The sequence below is a fragment of the Physcomitrium patens genome, chromosome 6 (genome assembly GCF_059467195.1).
Source record: "Physcomitrium patens ecotype Gransden chromosome 6, ASM5946719v1, whole genome shotgun sequence".
Lineage (NCBI taxonomy): Eukaryota > Viridiplantae > Streptophyta > Bryopsida > Funariales > Funariaceae > Physcomitrium > Physcomitrium patens.
The window spans coordinates 8,663,511-8,682,741 of record NC_143415.1 but is presented as its reverse complement, the minus strand read 5'-3'; the positions used below and the strand labels follow the sequence as shown (position 1 = coordinate 8,682,741).

The 19,231-nt window shown below is 39.5% G+C and overlaps 3 protein-coding genes across 8 annotated transcripts; 2 read left to right on the top strand and 1 right to left on the bottom strand.

Moving 5' to 3' along the window:
* The first annotated feature begins 6,245 nt into the window (after window positions 1-6,245).
* On the top strand, window positions 6,246-11,961 carry LOC112283781 (uncharacterized). Of its 3 annotated transcripts, none has more exons than XM_073534817.2 (4): window positions 6,246-7,103; window positions 7,868-11,131; window positions 11,306-11,384; window positions 11,533-11,961. In XM_073534817.2, the coding sequence occupies exons 2-3, from the start codon at window positions 8,054-8,056 to the stop codon at window positions 11,381-11,383; spliced, it is 3,156 nt and encodes a 1,051-aa protein (XP_073390918.1). In that variant the 5' UTR covers window positions 6,246-7,103; window positions 7,868-8,053; the 3' UTR covers window position 11,384; window positions 11,533-11,961. The 3 variants fall into 3 exon arrangements, with proteins under 3 accessions (XP_073390918.1, XP_024378677.1, XP_024378678.1); XM_024522909.3 differs by having other exon boundaries at window positions 11,268-11,384; XM_024522910.3 differs by having other exon boundaries at window positions 6,446-6,655; window positions 11,268-11,384.
* Window positions 11,962-12,258: 297 nt separating this feature from the next.
* LOC112283783 (uncharacterized) lies at window positions 12,259-14,026 on the bottom strand. The gene is made up of 3 exons (XM_024522914.3): window positions 13,545-14,026; window positions 13,071-13,220; window positions 12,259-12,819 (listed from the first exon to the last, which is right to left on the bottom strand). The coding sequence occupies exons 1-3, from the start codon at window positions 13,794-13,796 to the stop codon at window positions 12,709-12,711; spliced, it is 513 nt and encodes a 170-aa protein (XP_024378682.1). The 5' UTR covers window positions 13,797-14,026; the 3' UTR covers window positions 12,259-12,708.
* A 351-nt stretch (window positions 14,027-14,377) lies between these two features.
* LOC112283782 (alanine--tRNA ligase) lies at window positions 14,378-18,048 on the top strand. 4 transcript variants are annotated; one of them, XM_024522913.3, is made up of 5 exons: window positions 14,378-15,993; window positions 16,254-16,343; window positions 16,736-16,921; window positions 17,162-17,338; window positions 17,530-18,048. In XM_024522913.3, the coding sequence occupies exons 1-5, from the start codon at window positions 15,907-15,909 to the stop codon at window positions 17,530-17,532; spliced, it is 543 nt and encodes a 180-aa protein (XP_024378681.1). In that variant the 5' UTR covers window positions 14,378-15,906; the 3' UTR covers window positions 17,533-18,048. The 4 variants fall into 4 exon arrangements, with proteins under 4 accessions (XP_024378681.1, XP_024378680.1, XP_024378679.1 ...); XM_024522912.3 differs by having other exon boundaries at window positions 14,383-15,993; window positions 17,198-17,338; window positions 17,533-18,048; XM_024522911.3 differs by having other exon boundaries at window positions 14,383-15,993; window positions 17,533-18,048.
* Window positions 18,049-19,231: the final 1,183 nt, after the last annotated feature.

Genomic DNA, 19,231 nt, shown 5'->3' with positions numbered 1-19,231 from the left:
ATTTGCATTTCTAGCCCAATCCACATTACAATAACTATACAAACTAATGTTATTATGTCCAAGTCACAATTTGAAATGCAAAGTGCCTTTTAAATACCTCATGATCATTTTGATGGTTTTCCAATAGATTGGTCCAACTTTTTATATGTATTGGCTTACCACACTCATCGCATATACAAGTTCCACCCTTGTGCCAACCATTGTATACATAAGTGAACCTACTATTGTTTTATATGAAACATCTTGTATTTGACCTTCAACTTCACTAAATTCTTCATCTGTGAGCTTCATTAACTTCAAATTGGCCTCCAAAGGTATTCCAATAGGCTTATATTCGTCCATGTTGAATTGTTTCAATACTTCTTCAATGTACTTGCTTTAGCTCATTATAATGGTTTTTTTTAGCACAATCTCTCACAAACTCCATTCATAAATAACAGTGAAGCTCTTCCAAATCATTCATCTCATATTTTTTTTCTAATTTTATCTTCAATTAATTTATTAACTTCATAGTATTGGTTAGGATGATCAAATTATTAATATAAAGAATGACAATTAATATGAACACACTTAATTGCATCACATACAAAGAATGATCAAATTCACTCCTTCTAAATCTTTCATTCACAAAGAATGTATCAATGCATTGGTACCATGTCTTTGATGATTGCTTGAGCCCATATAATGCTTTCTTCAACTTACAAACAAGATGTTGATTGTCTTCTTTTACAAATCCTTGAAGTCTATCTATGTAGATATTTTCTTTTAGATTTCTATTCAAAAAAGCCGTCTTCACATCGATTTGATGCATCTCTAAGTCCATTGGTGCTCCAATTGCTACAATAATTTTAATAGTGGTGAATTTGGCCATGAGAGCAAATGTCTCATTGAAATCAATACCAACAACTTGTGAGTAACCTTTGGCAACTAATCTAGACTTGTATCTTATAACATTATTTATTGCATCTTTTTTGATTTTAAACACCCACTTACAATCAATTGAAGATCAATTTAGTAGAAGTTGAGTCAATTTCCATGTTTCATTGTCCATGAGTGATTTATATTCTTTTTCTATGGTATTCTCTCACTTTATAGCATCCATGGACTTTATTGCATCACATAAATCTAATCGATCAATAAGGAGTACAACATTGTCATGTTCTTTATTTATTTAAAGAAAGATGTGATTCTTCCACCATACACCAAGTTATTTTCTATGTTTCAAATGATATTTCCTTTCACTTGATGAAACTTCACCTTCTTTCACTCCAAGGTTTCTTGTAAGTTTCATCTCTCTTAAAACTTGTTTCTTCATATTTAAACATTGTTATTTGTCCTCATCATCATCATCTTTAACATCCTCATTGTCTTCATTGCTGATTCTAGTAATTGTATGTACACAATGGTCTACCTTCTTTAGTTCTTTATTTTAATTTGAATTTCTACCATCATCAATGTCATCATCTTCTTCTTCTTCTTATGCTAAATTTGAAGATGTATCTAGAAATATACCATTACTCTCACTTGGATATATTTCTAAGTGTTCATAAGCACTTTTATGCTTCAAAAATTCTATATCACGATTCTTGATGATCTTCTTGGTTTCCAAACACATTAGCTTATATGCTTTAGTACCTTTATAATATCCAACAAATACATATTTTGTATCTTTTACATCAAGTTTGGACTTCATACAATTTGGTATCTTTACATAGGTAATGCATTTAAAAATCCTCATGCATAAAACACAAGGTTTTATACATGAAGCATACTCCTTATCATCTCTATAATGGTGCAATTTGCTCATTCAACAATTCTATTTTGTTGTAGAGTATAGAGAATAGAAGATTATCTTGTAATACTTTGAATCTTCAAGAATTCATCAAAATATTTTGATATGTACTCACCTCCATTATCCATGCACAACACTTTGAGCTTGCACTCACAATATTTTTTTACAAGAGCCTTAAACTCTTTAAATCTTGAAAAATATTCATTCTTAGCTTTAATGATGTAAATCCATACTTTTCTTAAAAAATCATCAATAAATATAATAAAGTATCTTATTCCTCTAATTGATGGTGTCTTCATTGGTCCACAAACATTAGAATGCATAATCTCCAAAAAAATTCTTGAACATGTTGCAACTTTTATTGGAAATAAAATCCTTTGTTATTTGCCATGTATACAATCTTTACAAGCAAGTATTAAGGCATTGTAGCTGAATTGACCAAGATCCAAGCTACTTAATAAAGGATTAGAGCTCCTTCATGCTTTTGGCATTCAAATGACGAAGTTGTTGATGCCAAATTCCAAACTTGTCTTGATCTTATGGAAAATCAACAAATATTGTCACTTCTATTCTATTCACCTTCTTACAATTAATGAAGTAGAGGTTGCCATTTCTAAGGCCTTTGGAAATATGTTGTCTATATAATATCTTCACAAAACATCTATTCTTATCAAATTGAACCTTACAACCATATGATATAAGTTTTCTCACCAAAAAGAGGTTCTTCTTTATCTTTAGCACATGGTAGACTTCCTTCAATCTGATTCTCTTGATTTGGTCCTTCATAATAATTTTCACAATAATGGATCTAATTCCAATGGCTTATATCATGCCATTGTCTCTCAAACAAACTTTGATTGCTAGAATTTCTTCATAAGTGTCAAATAAATACTTGTATGGTATCATGTGCTTAGTAACACCCAAATCTATAATCTACTTGGACATAGTAGCCATGGAAACTCTTTTATTTGTCATGAAAGTATAGTCATCTCTATCAAGGTATTATGAGCATTGTTTTCATTCTTTCTATCTCCTTTCTTAGTTTTGTAGTAATTTCTAGCAAAGTGATTTGGTTTTTCATAAATATAGTAATTTTTCATATTTCTTTTTGAATTATCACATTGATGAAAATAGCTACCTTTGCTTTGTCTTGAAAATAGAGCTGAATCATTACTTTGAAGCTCATTTTCTTTTTTCTTGGTCACTTTATGGACAAGCTTCGATGTGACATAATTCATGGTAAGCTATTTCATGTTGATAGATTTCGATGCCACAATGAAGTAGTTGTAGGACTCTAAGAGGCTCATGACCAATGTCAACACAATATCCTTATTATCAACTAGCTTGTCAATAACTGCTAATTGATTTACAAGTATTTTATCTTGTTGATATGAGCCATGAGGTCATCTCTTTTTTCTATCTTTACTATTAAGAACTTCTTTTTTGTCTATAGAATGTTGGTAAGGTTTTTAATCTTATAGATGTTATAAAGTATCTTAGATGCTTTCACTAGTCCATTGCAAGCAATTATATGTAAAAAATTGGCATCATCCAAATTTGATGCAATCATGCCAAAAGCCTTCTTTTCACAATATTTATATTCTTTCTTCACTTTGACATTAGCATTGTCACTTAGAGACTCTTCACTTTCATCCGCAATATCCCAAAGATCTAATGAAACCAACAAAAGTTTTATTTTTTTCCTCTAATGATAGAAGTTATCATCGCTAAACTTCTCAATCATTTCCAAAACCTCATCTTCACTTGAAGCTATGTCTAATGAAGAGGTATATAAAAAAAAATCAAAAAAAAAAAAAAAAAAAAAACTTTCAAAATCAATAAGAAGGTGTTGTTGCCTTAGAAACCTAAAATGCCTTTTTATGAGTGAACTAGTAATATCACTCTTTAATCACTTTCAACTTCACTTATAGGACTTCTTAGAAGTCTTATATTCTATCTAAACCTCTTATATAAGCTTTGCCACTCTTCAATCACCTCTCTTCTTTCATAACATACTTCTAACCTCACAAAACACTTCTTATGACTATAAGAGGATCTCAAGAGAAGTTTATCTCATAAAACCACAATATTAGATCACAAATGATGTAATTCAATAAAAAAAAATATAATATTAGTGTTTTAAAACATCATTCTAAGGTATCTAACAATCTCAAAGATTAACAATGCTCTTAACAACAAGTAAGAGCAAACGACATAAACAATTAGATGCAACAATAGAATTAGATGATATCAAATTCTAACATCAAAAACAACCAAAAGATCTACTCTTTACAATAAATAAGACTTTAAAGAACTTCAAAATTCATAACTAAAAGTGAGTGGATTCATAACCTATTGAAGAACAAGCATTGTGAAGTCACAACACTTAGCATCAATAAGGTTGCATACAAAGAAAATATGGAGTAAGATATCTCTCATTTCCAACATTTAATACTTATAGGTGGTGGTTGTTGTCTTAGAAGACAACTTCTACTCTTTGAATTTTACACACATGATCTTAGGATCCTTTGGCACCTTAATAACCAAGAGGATATCTTATGCCAAACATTAATTACTCTTAACTAGTCTTTAGATATTCTTTAGTTTATACTTTATCTTCTTGACTTTGATTCTTGGTCCTTGACTTTGTCTTATATCCATAGAATGCCCTTTTTAACTACCAAAAGTCAATCCTTTGACTATTAGCAACTTATTTAAAATAATATCTTTTATAAGATAATTTATTCTACTTTCACTTTTATTTACTTACTTAACATATAGATATAAAAATTAATTATGTTTGTATACTTCAAACTTCTATTTTATTTACTATTGAATTGATAAACCTTGAAACAATAAAAACATTAAATCAAAAGAATTATTTTCTAAAAACAAGAATTTTTTATTTTTAATTTTTTTTCATATGTTAAAAATAAATAAAATAAAATAAAAATATACCTTTTACTTTTAGATCAATAATCATCACATGCATTTATATTAATTTAGATTTTATATTTATTTTTAGTATTTTATATAATATTATTTATTTTTTAAAAATAAATTGATTACATTAGTCAATTTATCCATCAATGTAGCGAATGAAAGCCAACATATCCATGGATGTGGTGGAATATGGATGAATGAACGTACTCATCCAAATCGTCCAACCTTGGTATGAAAAGGAACTTGAAACTTTTCCAAAGTGAAAATAGACCTAGAAACTTCCACTCCCAAAATTAGCTAATCAAGCCACATCTTCATCCAATAGATGAAAAATTTGCAAATGAAATGATATATGAAAATTGGGTTTATCACACCTTAAAAAAACTTTGAAGAAGGAAGAAAACATCATTGTTTTTGGCCTCTTTCATCAATGAAAACATCAACTTTAAATTTGGTTGCTAATGTGGTGATTTTTCATACAATGTGTAAGCTTGGTTTTGTTTTCTCCTCGCTTTGCTTTATTCTTTATTCTTTTTTGAGAGCAGGTCAGTCCAATCTCAACTGAATGAGAAATCCCATTTTGCTATCCAAAGTTGGAGTCAAATGTACAAAGCATTAGTAGAAAGCATAAAAAGGGCCATCTACAGCAACCCACAGATATTTGCTTTTTCTGAGTATTTGACTTCCAGAAGAGGAAGCTGCATCTATCACCTTTAAAATTAATTTATGTCTTTGAATATAAATAATATATATTATGTTGTAAAAAGACAAAACCCACATGTATAAAAGAATTGTTTTCAGGATGAGCTTGAGTGGAAAGCCTTGAAGTCTAGAGGACTTGGGTCTTACGTCTTGGGCATTGACCCCATGAAGTCTCCATTGACAGACTTGGCCTAAAGCAAAATGAAAGTCACCGTATTTACCAGTCTAAAGTCTTAGCTCCTCTTGGGGCCTTTTGTCAATTCAAGACTATTTGGTGTGATCCAAGGGGGACTTCAACTGTTACAGTGTTATATTTAATTTTCACGACTTACTTTATTCGAAAGAATTTAGACTAGATTCAATTGAAACCTGGATTGTAGCTTTAGCCTTCAATGTAGACACAATGAATGTGAATCTTATCCTTCAAAACCGAGAATTCGAAATGCTTAAATACTTTCTAATTATTTGGTTATTACTCTTTCGAACTCCTTGATATTATGGCCACTTGCATAACTAAATTTCAAAAAAGAATAACAAATAAATTAGAAAGTTTTTTTTTTTTTTTTTTTTTTTTCTTCTCATTGTATTCGAAGTTTTCCTTGATTGTATATTTGTATATTCCAAAAAAAGAAAACATAGAAACAACTCATAGAATTTTATATTTATTTATCATAGAAATACATCTACATCCTCAAAAGGCGTTTGTAACTTCACCTCTACCAAAACACATATAGGTCAAAAAATGTCTTTTGTTATCCTTGAAAGGGTTAGAATTGCAACTGTTATTTAGAGTATTTTTACAGTTTTTACTTTATTGGGCTCTCAAAAACAATACAAGTTTATCAGTTTCAATGCTGTTGGAAACTGTTATTATATAATTGCAAGTTGGGAATTTACTACTCAATTGTTGTTTTCGGCGTTTTTTACTGGGACCCCAAGAGCAGTGCCCACCGGAGAAGATGACCGCAGGATGACCGGCTGATCGCTTTATAAATAGGCCCCTCGCTTTCTATCGTTTGCTGAGCAGCATAAGATGAACAACCCCCACGCCGCCAGCTCCTGCAGCAATCACCCCTCCATCATCGCAGCAAGGAGAAGGCCGTGGTATTCAAGTGTCAGTCGGTGCTGGCAGCATGTGTGCTTGTATCTAGCGGGGTCTTTCTTCAGTGAATTCTGTCTCTTAAACTAGTTGGCAGAATTATCTTCTCACGACAGAAGGTAATGCTTCAATCGCCACCTGCTGTGGATGAAATTGAAGCGTTGTATGCAGTTGGGTTAGGCGAACGGAGTTATGTATGGTTGCGGCATGGAATTTTAGAATATTCATCACGTAGCACAAATGGCAAGCCTGGTAGACAACCCCTTAGTTTGGTTTAGCGGGTTCGAGGTCGGGATTGTTAACTTGTGAACATGTCGAGAGGGGTGTATACGTGCTCATCTCTCCGGCTGTGTCGACGTGTCTGGAAGCAATACATTTCGACATACAGGTGACTTCACTATATGTGCCGTTCTAGTTTACGGCAGCAGGCGCGTTCGAGTGGGTACTGGTAAGAGAAGAATTTTGACGGAGGAGGTTTCTATTTTCGACCATTTGATCTCTTGGACATCTAAGCCTGAAGTGAATGAATTGAAGCCAGTGCAGTTGGCGTTGCAATCAGTCGTCTCAGTGAGCTGCTCCACTTTTCAACCTTCAATATGTACATCTAATCTTTCGTTCGCAGCACAGTTCACTGAAGTAATTAGCAGGTTTTTTGCGGCTATATATAGCTCGCAAGCACTCGTTCTGGTCTTCCTTCGATGTCCACACAATTCTATTGTCAAAGGTGCTTGAATTACTCTAGAGTCAACTGAAACTCCTCAGACGAATGGGAATCAGAGGCTTCACGGCGGGATTTCGGGCGTCATCTAGGACTTACTTTACAAGCGAGGGGTAATAAAACAGTAAGCTGAAGGTTGCTATAAAGAATCTCTTGTATACCGAATTATTTGAGGGGCAATTAGATAACCATGAAGTTGTCTAATCACTAGTGTCGGAATAGGATCGATAGAGATGTTTGGTTTACAATCCGGTGGATAAGTTGTCTCCAGGCTCTGTGCGCGTCAGTGACTCTTTCTAGTTGATTAGCCTATGTCAGTAGTGGCAGAGGAACCATCGAGTGCTGTCGACTCTGCGAATCAAGAATGCGATCACCGCTTTCATTACAGTTTTCATTGCAGTTTTTATTGCTCTGCTGTTCCAAGCAGTCAGACAGACGTCGACCAGTGCAACAGCCTGCTCCCTTCCCCTCTCCCACTAGCATCGTGTGCCCAGTTTTATGACGCGTGGGTGAAGCGAAGCGGCTTTTTCTTGTCTATGAATGCAATTGTCTGTATTTGTCAGATGTCAAAGTTCAGCAGTGCTAATCAGTGAGGTGCACTTGGGTTGAGCAGATGCACTGCAGCCTTCATGTAGAAGTGACCGTTGCTTTTCGTCAGAATGCGTAAGCGCAGCTTCGAGAACAGAGGGATCTGAGAATTCATCTCCAGGGTCCAATTAGCGTGTATTGCAAACCCCTCCTATCTGCTGCACCACCTGGTCGCTTATATTTTAGCGTGTGAAACATCCCATGTGAAGCGATGGGGACGCGAAGAGAAAAAGATAAGAGCAGTTCCAGCAGTAATCAACGAAAAATTGTGTTTGTGCGGAAGGAGGCTGTTCGTAAGAACGAGGGGCATGTTTGGAGCGATGCAGACGCTGGTCGCTTGAATGCCACCAGCAAGAAGTTTTCACTGCTCGACTTTCCCACCCTGTTAGAGAATGATTCACACCTCAATAGCAGAGGCCGACATGGAAGGAGCGATGTTGGTGTGGACGTCAAGCTCGAGGAAGTAGATTCTAGATGGCCTCAGGATAGCATTGAAACTGCAAACTGGGCAAATAGCTTTCGTTTTGAGCTCGACAGACAAGATGTCCACAAGATGCAGGCAATATTGGGCGGAGATGTACACAAGTCCAGAAGGAATTCCGTCGATCAGCATTTGACTGACAACCGAAGTGGGAGTTTCCAGTTAAAGAGTGATTTTGAGGAGGTGAGCGAAAAAGAATATGGACATCTGAAGCCTCCGCGGCAGTTGGAGAAAAGTCATGGTTCCTTCAGATCTTCTCCATGTGCTACAGCCGATGCGTCTTGCGAGGGCGGAGAAGATTGTTCAAACGAATCGCATGTCAAGGCTCCTAACAGCCTGCGTATGGCTGTGAGCGTGCCAAACCCACCAGGTAGGGGTACGATTCTGCGAAGACTTTGTGATTTGAAGACTCAGTGGTCGACCCCAAGGGTTATGCTAGATGATGAGGTGAGCTACAACAACGAGATGGCTGTCGAGAGAGACAACCTTCGACACAGGCTCAAGTCAAGTTTATTATTGTTGAAAAACGACAACGTTGGCCACAGCGTCAGCTCCTCTCTTGTAATGAAGGAGCACTCAGTTTCAAGGCAATCTAAAAGCAGCCCCCAAGAGGACGCTTTGGGTGAGCTAGACATCATGCCAATTTCCGTCAATAGAAAGATGCTCGGTTGCGATTCCTCTGCATCTGGACTATCCGGCGGTATTTCTTGTAGACTTGCACAAGAGCAGTCGACTACTCCGACATCGACGAGGTTCAAACCTGCTTCCATGCAAGGGCAGTCTACCACTCCGAGATCAGTCAGGTCTAGAAATGGCTCCATACAAGAGCAGATTGTTAGCATTCAGAAGCGATCCTTGGCAACGCCGTGCAATATCAACGATCCTACCCCATATGACACCCCCTATTTGTCAGCTGCAATTCCATTCAAGTGGGAAGAGGAGCCTGGTAAGCCCAAGTCCATCGATGCCACTGCGAATCGTGCACTATCTGACAAGTCGCCATTAGAGAGCATGAAGGTAAGCAACTTTACGAAAATTCAACTGGATCGTTTGCAGAAAGATGATGAAAATTTACGAGGCTCTCCAGATGGTGGTTCTAGCAATGGCGACGAAGGGTGCATCTACAGCCACAGATTTTACGGTAGGGGGGTTTCATTTGGGCATTCGAGACAGACGAGCATGGGACTTTCTAGCAGAAGTCATGGCTCGAAAGAACCTCTTATTGACCTTGATGGATCTGCAGCTGCGAAATTCTTAGTAGAGCAGTATGATACACCCATTAACACTCCCAGCAGACTCAGCTCGTCACCCACAGTAGCGGTGCCTTTCGATTGGGAATATGCGCCAGGGAAATCCAAAATAGAGACCAGTTTTCCAACTGCAAGCCCTTGCATTCTCCAGTTGCCTCCTCGACTAGCCGTCCCCTACTACCATACCACTGAGAGCTTCTCTCGGGAGCTTCGGGTTTCCCACCCTGAATTCGCTGGGTTTTTCGCATCCTGTTTAACAGCGTCATCGCCAGTCCTGAAACAAAGCGATCGCGCATTTTTCCAGTATGCTTCTAGCAAAAGTCTGCCTCCTAGAGTACCACAAACAGTCAGCCCTTCCGATCAGCGACGGAGACGCCATGGTTTTCTGAGTCGCTGCATCTCTACGCCTCTAGAAGGTTGCCAGATGCGATTGACCAAATCCTTTAATGACAGCGTTCTGTATCCCAATAGCTCCGACAAGTCATTTGGTGATGCATTTTCGACACCCGGTTCACCGGGTCTGAAACCCAAGAGTTTGTTGAGTTCAGAGACGAAACGCTTTCCTACTTGGGCACAGAAGGGCAGTCACCATAACGCGCCCTCGTCGCCTACGAGTATCTTGTGTGGCCCTGAAGGAAGCAGTAGCCAAACCTCAACCTCAGCGTCTAACAACTTCTTCAGTGGAGATCTTGGGGAGTTTACGAGGGACCCTATTCGTTCTGCGTCCCAATCAGCATCAAAATCGAGCTCCTCTCACGAGTCCATTGAGGAAGATTTTGTTGAATCGGAGAATTCTTCATGCAATGCATTGCCGAATCAACATTCCGCTTATCATCATTCTGAGGCAGACTCTTTTAGAAAGGTACCCTATTCCTACAGGACGAGAGGATCTTCTGATGCTGGAAACAAATCCTTCGACAAACAGAGAAGCCAGAAGCATCAAGGAACAGCACATAATCCCGAGGTTTGGTCTCCTGAAGTTGGCAAGTATTTCCAGTTCCTTAAGCTCAATGATGCCGCTGCAACAACGGCATCCACATCTGCCGAAGACAACTCTTGTCTGCTTGACAAACGGACAGCTCCAACGTCAAGTGGATATCTCAACTGTGAAGGCGAGCCACTCCCTCCCAAACATTCGGCTACAAGGCAATCAGTGCCGCTGCAAGCAAGCGAGAAGTCAAGTGCACTGGAGTCCCCGAAACGTCCCTCCAGACTCCCTTACACAATGCCATCCGTTGCAGAACAAATTCTCGCTTCATGTACCGAATCTACGAAAAGGCAGCTCATTCAAGATTTAAGTCCTCGACTTCTGCGGCAATATTCTGGGAGGAAACCCAGTTCAAGCCAGGACTTCAGTGCCAATGCCTATAATCATTCGCGAGCGGAACGGCACACGATTCTCAGCAATGGGCTTGAGGAAGCATCGCCTTCGCCAGCATATGCGGCTGCCTTAGATCTTCTGTCGCCAGCTGCAAATCACATTGCGCAGCGGTGGAAAGGGAAGGAGTCTCCTCTTAAGGCTTCCCTTGGAAAACCACGACGACGCGTCCGATTCTTGGTGATCACATTTTCCTTTTCGTAATAGGATACTCAATTAGGCATCGTCTTTTGTTGAAATTTTTATCTCCTATCCGCTGTTAAATCTGTTTTCATGTGCTGAGACAGTTCGTTTTTTCGATTGCCATGTTTCACAGTTGTCGATGTGTAAAACTCTAAAGCGCGTTCTTAGCAGACAACGACGTCGCAAGTCGATGGAGCCCATGCTCACATACCGCGATGGGCTGGGCCCTACAACGTTTCAGTTTATTAAGGTATGCACAAGGATTTCGTACCATTGTCACATTTTTTGTTCTGGCTTTTCACCATGACCATGCATCCGTCTGATTGGGAATGAGCACGCGAACGATTCTGGGTGTCGAGCTTTTTTCGAAATTAACACAATACCATGGATTTTTACAGCCGAACTGAGATACAAGCAGTTCGAAAGAGGTGAAGATCATTCAGACATGTCTCGGGGTTGGAGACTCGGGAGATATCCGCAAGAGATTCGTACTCCCTTCTTTGGGAATCTTACTGATGCGGCTCAGAATTGCGACAGCAAAATCATCTTCAGTGATTTTCTATGCGTGGCAGTAAGGCATTGTGACAAGGCTCACGACCAGTCCTCTTTTACAAACAAACGACGATCAAACTATGTCGGGAATTTGAGAAATGATTGTGCGGTTAGGTTAGACTAGGGGTAGTGCTCCTAAGCATGCTACGATCGCAATGTACATACTGTACATTAAACAAACTGCACCGCATGGAGCTCGTTATGTACCAAGACACGAAAGAAAGCTGCGTAACAATTCCTTCACACCTTCAATAAAGGCTTCATATTTTCCGTTATGCCTCCTATTCCACACCCATGAGCTTTCTTCAAAACCAAAAACCTCTGAAACCGTCATATTAACTAATCAGTAAGTAATCGTCGTGAACAGCGGGATCCACTTTCTGATATTGGTTACATCGCTAATAATCTCCTCACACAAGACGTACTCCTCAGTCAAATAATTTGAATTTTAGACCATTTACACCGGCAGAAACCAAGAGAAATCTATCCAGCTGTTACAAGAAACGAAATTTGAACGAATTATTTCGTTACGTTCATAACAAGCAAAAATTGGTTGGTGAAAGATCCAATCATTCCAATCAGAAAAAAACATTTACTCATAGCCAATCTATACACCAATTCCACAGCTTCAAGACATCAAAAGCCCAGGTAGTAGTTTGCTCTTGTACAATCTGGCTCTTCATGACAAGCTGTAAATAAATATAGTACATACATACCATCGGGAAGCATGAAATAGCGACACCATTTGAGACGATCCACGCCCACGACGGAAATTTTGAGCTCGACTAAACCCTAAACCAATAATTGAATGCATATTTGTGACCGTCCCGTTCACCAATCAATTTATCTAAAGAGGAGTATTGCGGAAACGTGGATCTGAACCTTGTCCTGAGAAAATAGACAAGCCTCTGGCAGAGCCCATCCAACTTCTCGATCCATGAGCGGTTGTCATTTCGCTTGGGACCAATCCTAGCAGATGCTCAAACCCCAACGAGACGAAAATTTTACAAGTGATTAGATAATCAAGGTTGAGGGGAATCCGCTCCACCGTCCTTGTGGCCTTCGACTGGAGGTGGTCCCAACCACTGTGCCCGGAAGCCTGTGCCCTTACAGTCTTTACAAGGAATAGCTCCCTGCAAAACCGAAATCAGCTCAGCCTCTTGCAATAAATTCAACTTTTACAGTTGTATCCGTCTATTATATTCTGAATATAGCACTACATCAAAGGCACTTTGAAAGAGCTACGCGAAGTTGCTTTGGAAAACAACGTTTCAGAGAAGTGTGTAACAGAATCAGCTCATATGTAATCATTTCCAAGGAATTTGAAAGTGACACTAAGACTTGCAGTTAGTACTGCAAAATTTACATTGAGAGGAAGGCTAACCTGGCCAGCACAAATGACACAAGTGGTGTTGCGTGAAGGCACTTCGCAGAGCATAGAATCACCAAGAATGAAGAAACCTGTACCCTTACACCAGACGCATTCCTTGCTTCCACTTGCTTCACACGATGTGCATTTTAGTGGGCGCGGTTGCTGTCGTCCACAAAAATTCAAGTATAGGTTACTTTCTATAAAACAGTGACACTTAAAATTCAAACTATCATCTATTCCAGATAATTCTTGTCTGCAATCACAATCCAAAACACAGAATATATAAAGACCATTTCAGTATTGCGTATTCATGTGGTTCGACGAAGCAAGTAACAAGTAGGGTGAAACTGAACTAGGTGACTAATCAGATTTATCTCAGGATGTGTGTTTATGTGTGTGTGTGTGTGTGTGTGTGTTACGATTGATGTCGCAATTTTGATTACGCAACTAAATTTCAAGCGCAAAGATAAACATTGAAACACTAACCTTAGATATCATCCACGCTCGTTCCGCCCTCTTAACAAAATCTGCCGCACTCTCTCCGGCGTTGTCACTAGCGGAAGGTTCAGAAATCACTGCCCGAATCGTCCCAGACTGCCAACCACTCCTGCTTGGCACCCTCACCGATGGGCTGCAGAGTCGCCGATCGAAGACGTGAAGCGAGGGCAATCCACAACAGGAGTCACGAAACAAGGTCGGAATTGAGCACGCACCCTCCAGCACGCTACTCGGCAACATCTTTCCCACGAAATCGTTCGTCCGGCACCCAACAAATCCCGCAAACCCTTAGCCCTAATTTTCAAGTACTAACCAACGTTGCTTGTCACACTCGGAAGAGCCACCCCGAAGCTCCAGAACTCATGCGTACAGTACTGAAATTCGCAAACATGAGGCACTCGTCTTTGAAATTGGCAAGTGAGAGAGGTCGCAAATCGAAACCGCAGTGCTCCACAGACTGGAATAACCGCATTAGCACTTATAGAAACCTAAACATCTGTCGACGTCCATTTTTTACCGAGTGGCAGCGCAATGTCCAAATTTCGCCAACTCTCCGCAACCGTCGATGACAACCGACGTTGAAATTTCCCTTTATATTTCCACTAATGAAACAAAAGAAAAAGAAGTAATATATAAAAATGGAATATATTTAGAAACCCAAAATCATCGTATTTGTTTTCCAGCACAAATGCCTTCCCTGCAAAGCACGATCACATGCCAAGTTGGCTCATGATATTCATAAATCACCTTGACATGTGACCGCGATCCGATTAGTGGATCTGTTGTTGGGCATAAAAACCCATAGATCGTTTGGAAGAGCCAGATGCACACTGCTCACGATCTTTACAGCAAAGCTTCCCTCCATCGCGGTGTCACGGGTAACACGCGCAACGTCAACCCTGTATGCAAACAAACCATAACTCCTCGGAAAAAGCATGAAACATTTCGACGGCGTCTGGAGATCGAATGGAATTGCTGGAACAGATCCTGACTGCTTGAAGGCTGCTACTAAGAATAAGCAAGAAGCCCAGATAGCAAGAATCCTCGCTAGACAGACATTAGATCATCTGTAAAGCTTAGAAATGGGAGAGTTGCCTGTTTCCTACGGCTGAGGGATGCCTCCTCATCTCGCGGACTTGTCCTCTCGTTCATCAATCCTTTCATGGGTGGATTCAAATTTCATAGCTAAGATAACTTTGAAGTTCAATAGAAAGAATTAACACACATACTGTAGTTTCCAGTCCTTGTAGGTGGGGACCGAGAGTTGTCTGAAAAAGGTCAGCGGGCAAAATGGCTTCAGCTGTCGACACTCTCGCTGCAGCTGCGAGGTCTATCTCACTCACTGGCGGTTTGGACAAGATACTCATATGGATTCTGGAGAATTTTTCTTGCATGAAAGAATGTGGTTTATGAAGGCTCCCTCGAATTTCTGGAGAGTATTGGCTAGAAGTTCAAATTAGTTCAGTTTGCGGGGAGATTTGGGATTGTAAGTTCGCTCTGGGCAATGGGTAGTGGTTTGTGGTGGAGATGGTGCGAGAGAGAGAGAGAGAGAGAGAGAAAGAGACATAGACATTCCCGTTTGCCAAGTTGTATCTTCCGTTTCGTACTGTTGGAGGTTTTCTTCTTCGTCTTGCATTCCTTGAACTTCAAAGTTCAATACTCGTGTTCCTGCTTTTGAGGTATGTGTGGAATCAGGCACCCATCTCAGCAACATAAACGAGGCTGAAGCTCTTGCAATGGTTTCGGAGAAGAGAATTGCAAAGGGTGGGAGGCGAGTAACTGCATTCACGATGCATACAGAATGCCAAGCGATTCATCAGATTTTAGTATTCAGTGCTCAAATTGATGATGCCAATAAAATGCAAGGTGCAGCTCTGAAGAAAGTGGGGGTCACTACTCTACTCCTTTGGGTTAATAGAAGCCTTCTATTTTCTGCTACTTTGTGTCTATGTCCTGGCATGGAACGGAACTTTAAGATAGGCTTGACTTCAGGCGAATTGCAACTCTTACTAATTCAGTGCTCTCGCTAGTTCTATTACTCAACGCCATGTGACCTCCCTTTTGTCTCAGCCTTGTCCGTTTGCTAATCGTCAGATTTTCGTCAGTTAGGATTCTATGCTGGTTTTTTCGTGGCGCCTGAACAATGTGGGTAACAAATTTAACCGTAACTCCAGGCATTGGCTCTGGAACAGACATGACCTTTGGCATTAACCCTCTTGAGCAAATCTAGATCCATCTTTTAGATTTCATCCCATGGACTAAGAGATGCACCCCTTTTTAAAATTTTCCCTTCACTAGAGCTTGTTGAACATGTTACCCTGCGCACAGTATAAATTGGAGAGGAATCAAGATGAAAGATTCGGAAGAACCTTGCGGTCAACGCTACATTAAATCTTTGACTTCAAGTCAGAAGTCTTTGCAGCTCACTTTGAACAGGGTTAGCTTTTTATGCAAAGTTGAATTTGGCCTCTCCGCTCATGCACGTTACAAAATATGGTATGGTGGCATGCACAGCTCTGCCTTCTCTGCAGTACATAATGAAAACAATAGTTTGACAGCAACCTGAATTGGTGAGATTTACAATTGCCCCTTTGCTGTTAAGGGCAGGTTCGCATTCAGAAGTTTTGCTTTCATTTTATTGTGCATGAAACAGAATCTCCGCCAGTTTCTCGTTGACAAGCTTCAATATACATACAGGAAGTTTCGGCTTTGAAGAACCTATTGGAAACTGCTATTCTGCCAGCTGCCAAGAAGGCCGAGTTCCGCGGTCGGTTCAGTGAACTCCAGGTGCTCCGGCTACCTGTTTTCTATGCTTTTCGGGACTTCCCTTGATTAACGTAGTGCTTACCAACACACATCTACACATGACTCAGGGTTCAGTGATGGGCTATTTCGGATAATTAATAGCAAAGAAGTCATCTTGAATCGGAGGTATTTTTAAATCAGAAAAATTGTTACGATGATACGTATAGACATTTGAAATCTGGTAATGATTCTACTTATTAGTTCTGCATAATCAGTAGACACTGTACATCACAATTCTATGTATCATTGTGCTGTTAAGGACCCCTTCCGAGAAATAAACACACTTGTGGTCTACTCTAAGATGGCCATTGCGTGAATGTTACGCTAAGAAATCCGTTAATGTGCGTAAATTTTGAGTCTAAGTGTTCCTCCAGGAGGGCATCAAGCAAGCTCAGAAGTCCGCTGGAGCAGCAAGTTTGCAATTAAAATTGAATGAGGCTGTGACCTCTGCTGATGTAGCAGTTGCTCTATGTCAAGAGTACTGTGTGCTAAGAATTGATGATGGTTTGGATGCCAATGCCGTCAGAGAGGCTGCTTCTCTTGTTATCGAGAAGCACAAGGTTTGTTCAGCGCGTCATCACGCATATTTTACATTTTTGTGCACTACTGGTGTGAGTTTGTCTTTAATGTCCTCACTAGTCCCTGTAAGAATTGTGATATTTACGTTCAAGTGCATCAGCTGTATTTATCAGAGGGTTTTATCAGTTTTTTTTTGTTTTTTTGTTTTTTTTGCTTCAGGAACTGCTCTTAAATTATGGATATGATGAATGTCATTTGGATTTTTTTCTGAATTTGTGCAGTACCTTGCAGTAATGTTATTCAGTGTCGATGAGCAGAGAAATAAGGTATTAATCTGCGCGTTCGTACCTAATTCTGCTGCCAAACAAGGTTTGGGAGCGTTGGATTGGCTACAGGGTAGCTTAGTGCCCATCAACGGCACAGGCAACAGTGATAACGATGGACTTGCTCAGGGAGAAGTAAAATCTCTCAACCTCCCTTGTTGAATCTGGATGTTGTTGATAAGCAGAGAGCACTCATGTGGTAGGGTCATCCCTACTGCGAATTCACCACACGCTTTAAGAATAATTCTGTTGGCTGTCGCCATAATCCAATCTAGTTAATAACTTACGCTGTATATAATCCTGACTCACCGCGGTCCTGTATTTAGTAGGGTTCGAATGTAGCTGGGTTTGACGAGGCCATGGCCATGGCGAAGGCATATGCTGCGAAGGTTTTTGCAAAGTGATTACCTTATGATTACATTATCGATTAATTAAACATACTCTCGCTTGCTTGTCATCTTTAATATTGCTACTTTTCTTTCCGAATATGAGCTAAAATGAGAGGCCATAGGTCTGAGTTAGAGGGGCCGAAACTGTGCGTACAGAAATTGAGAGGATAGGGAAGAAAACGGATGTTCATTCTGTGGCCTGCACCTCTTCTATTATTTGGGATGAATCTTTACATCACAGTGTCCCGTTTTTTATCTTGTCTTCATGATAATGAGCTTTCGTGACGTAGTTTCAACCTTCTGTAAGGTTTAGGAAGATTTTACTGTACAATTGAACTGTCTGTAGTTTGAACTCCAATTACATTCGGATATAGAATGAATTAAACTTGTGTAGGTCGGGGCTCACGAGCTTGAAATTAACACGGTATTAATCAAGTCAGATGAATTGTATTCTTCTACCGAAGTTGGCACAACCTGTGTTCGTCTTCTTCTTCGCATGAATCGATCAGTCGGCTTGTCAAGGGACCTGCATCTTTTTTCTTCATGTCGCAGCAATACTGAAATGCAACCACACAGTACAACTCTACTCGGTTCCGCTTTAATTCACACTATCGCAGACGAAAAGTTCATTAACGATTCTGTAAAGTTCCTGTAAGGAAAACCCAATGCTGCTAATACGAAATACACTGGCATTGACAGTTGCATTAGGAAACTAGGAATCATTCTACTCTATCAGAGGCCTTTTCAAAATCTAAGAGGAGCATGACTAAGGGTTGGTTAGTTTCTATGGCCCAATCCATTGCCTCAAAAGATAAGAATACAATATCAATCTGCTTCTACTTTTTTAAAACCCCATTCGGTTAGTGAAAATGATACCTTTTGAAATCCCCATACAGTTAGTGCAAATGATATAAGGAAGGATAGGTTGGACTTTAAGAGCTAAGTCTTTAGCTAATATCTTGTAAACTATGCCCAAAGGTGATAGGGTGCTATTTTTTGAGGAATTATTTACAACCTCCTTTGGAAATTAAAAATAGAAGGCCAAAGTTGAGGTATTCATTAAAGGTACCTGGTTTAAGAGCTTGTGTAAAAATTGAGAGGAGGTTGGTTCCAAAGAAATCTCGTAGAGTAAGAAATGTTTTTGCAAAGAATCTATCCAGGCCTGGTGTGTGCTTGGTAAGTAAGGATTTGAGAGTTGTCCATATCTCAAATTTGATAAGATGATCGATAAGCTTGGAGTTCATGGCTGAGGTGATCAACTTTGGTACCTTACTCTAGTATATGTTTTGAGCCACTGTGGATGTTGGAAACTCCCTCTGTAACATGAATAAAGATTTATAGTAGTTGATAGCATAATTTGACATGGTTTCATTTATGGTGAAATCTTGACCAATTTTGTCTAATAGGCTTTAAATTAGAGGGGCAATTTTGACCTCTTGTATGCTAAAAAATAAGCCATTTTTTATTTTATCTTTAAGTTGAAATCAATTAGTTAAGGATCGAGTTGAATTCTACTTGGCATTCTTTACTTTTTTTTCGAGCATTTCTTATGCCACCTTATTGTTGGCTACTTGGAGAAAGAGCTATCAAGGTTGTTATATAGTAAATATTTGATCAATGTTAAAATATATTTGAATTG

What these genes read in the sequence shown, in the direction of transcription:
- LOC112283782 (XM_024522911.3), top strand. Translation starts at nt 15,907, where the DNA reads ATGAAAGATTCGGAAGAACCTTGCGGTCAACGCTACATTAAATCTTTG. An exon ending in TGCAGCTCACTTTGAACAGG is followed by an intron (nt 15,994 to 16,253) that starts GTTAGCTTTTTA and finishes ATATACATACAG; the next exon opens with GAAGTTTCGGCTTTGAAGAA. An exon ending in ATGGACTTGCTCAGGGAGAA is followed by an intron (nt 17,339 to 17,532) that starts GTAAAATCTCTC and finishes TGTATTTAGTAG; the next exon opens with GGTTCGAATGTAGCTGGGTT.
- LOC112283781 (XM_024522909.3), top strand. Translation starts at nt 8,054, where the DNA reads ATGGGGACGCGAAGAGAAAAAGATAAGAGCAGTTCCAGCAGTAATCAA. An exon ending in GACGACGCGTCCGATTCTTG is followed by an intron (nt 11,132 to 11,267) that starts GTGATCACATTT and finishes CATGTTTCACAG; the next exon opens with TTGTCGATGTGTAAAACTCT.
- LOC112283783 (XM_024522914.3), bottom strand. Translation starts at nt 13,796, where the DNA reads ATGTTGCCGAGTAGCGTGCTGGAGGGTGCGTGCTCAATTCCGACCTTG. An exon ending in GAGCGTGGATGATATCTAAG is followed by an intron (nt 13,221 to 13,544) that starts GTTAGTGTTTCA and finishes TGTGGACGACAG; the next exon opens with CAACCGCGCCCACTAAAATG. An exon ending in GTGTCATTTGTGCTGGCCAG is followed by an intron (nt 12,820 to 13,070) that starts GTTAGCCTTCCT and finishes TCGGTTTTGCAG; the next exon opens with GGAGCTATTCCTTGTAAAGA.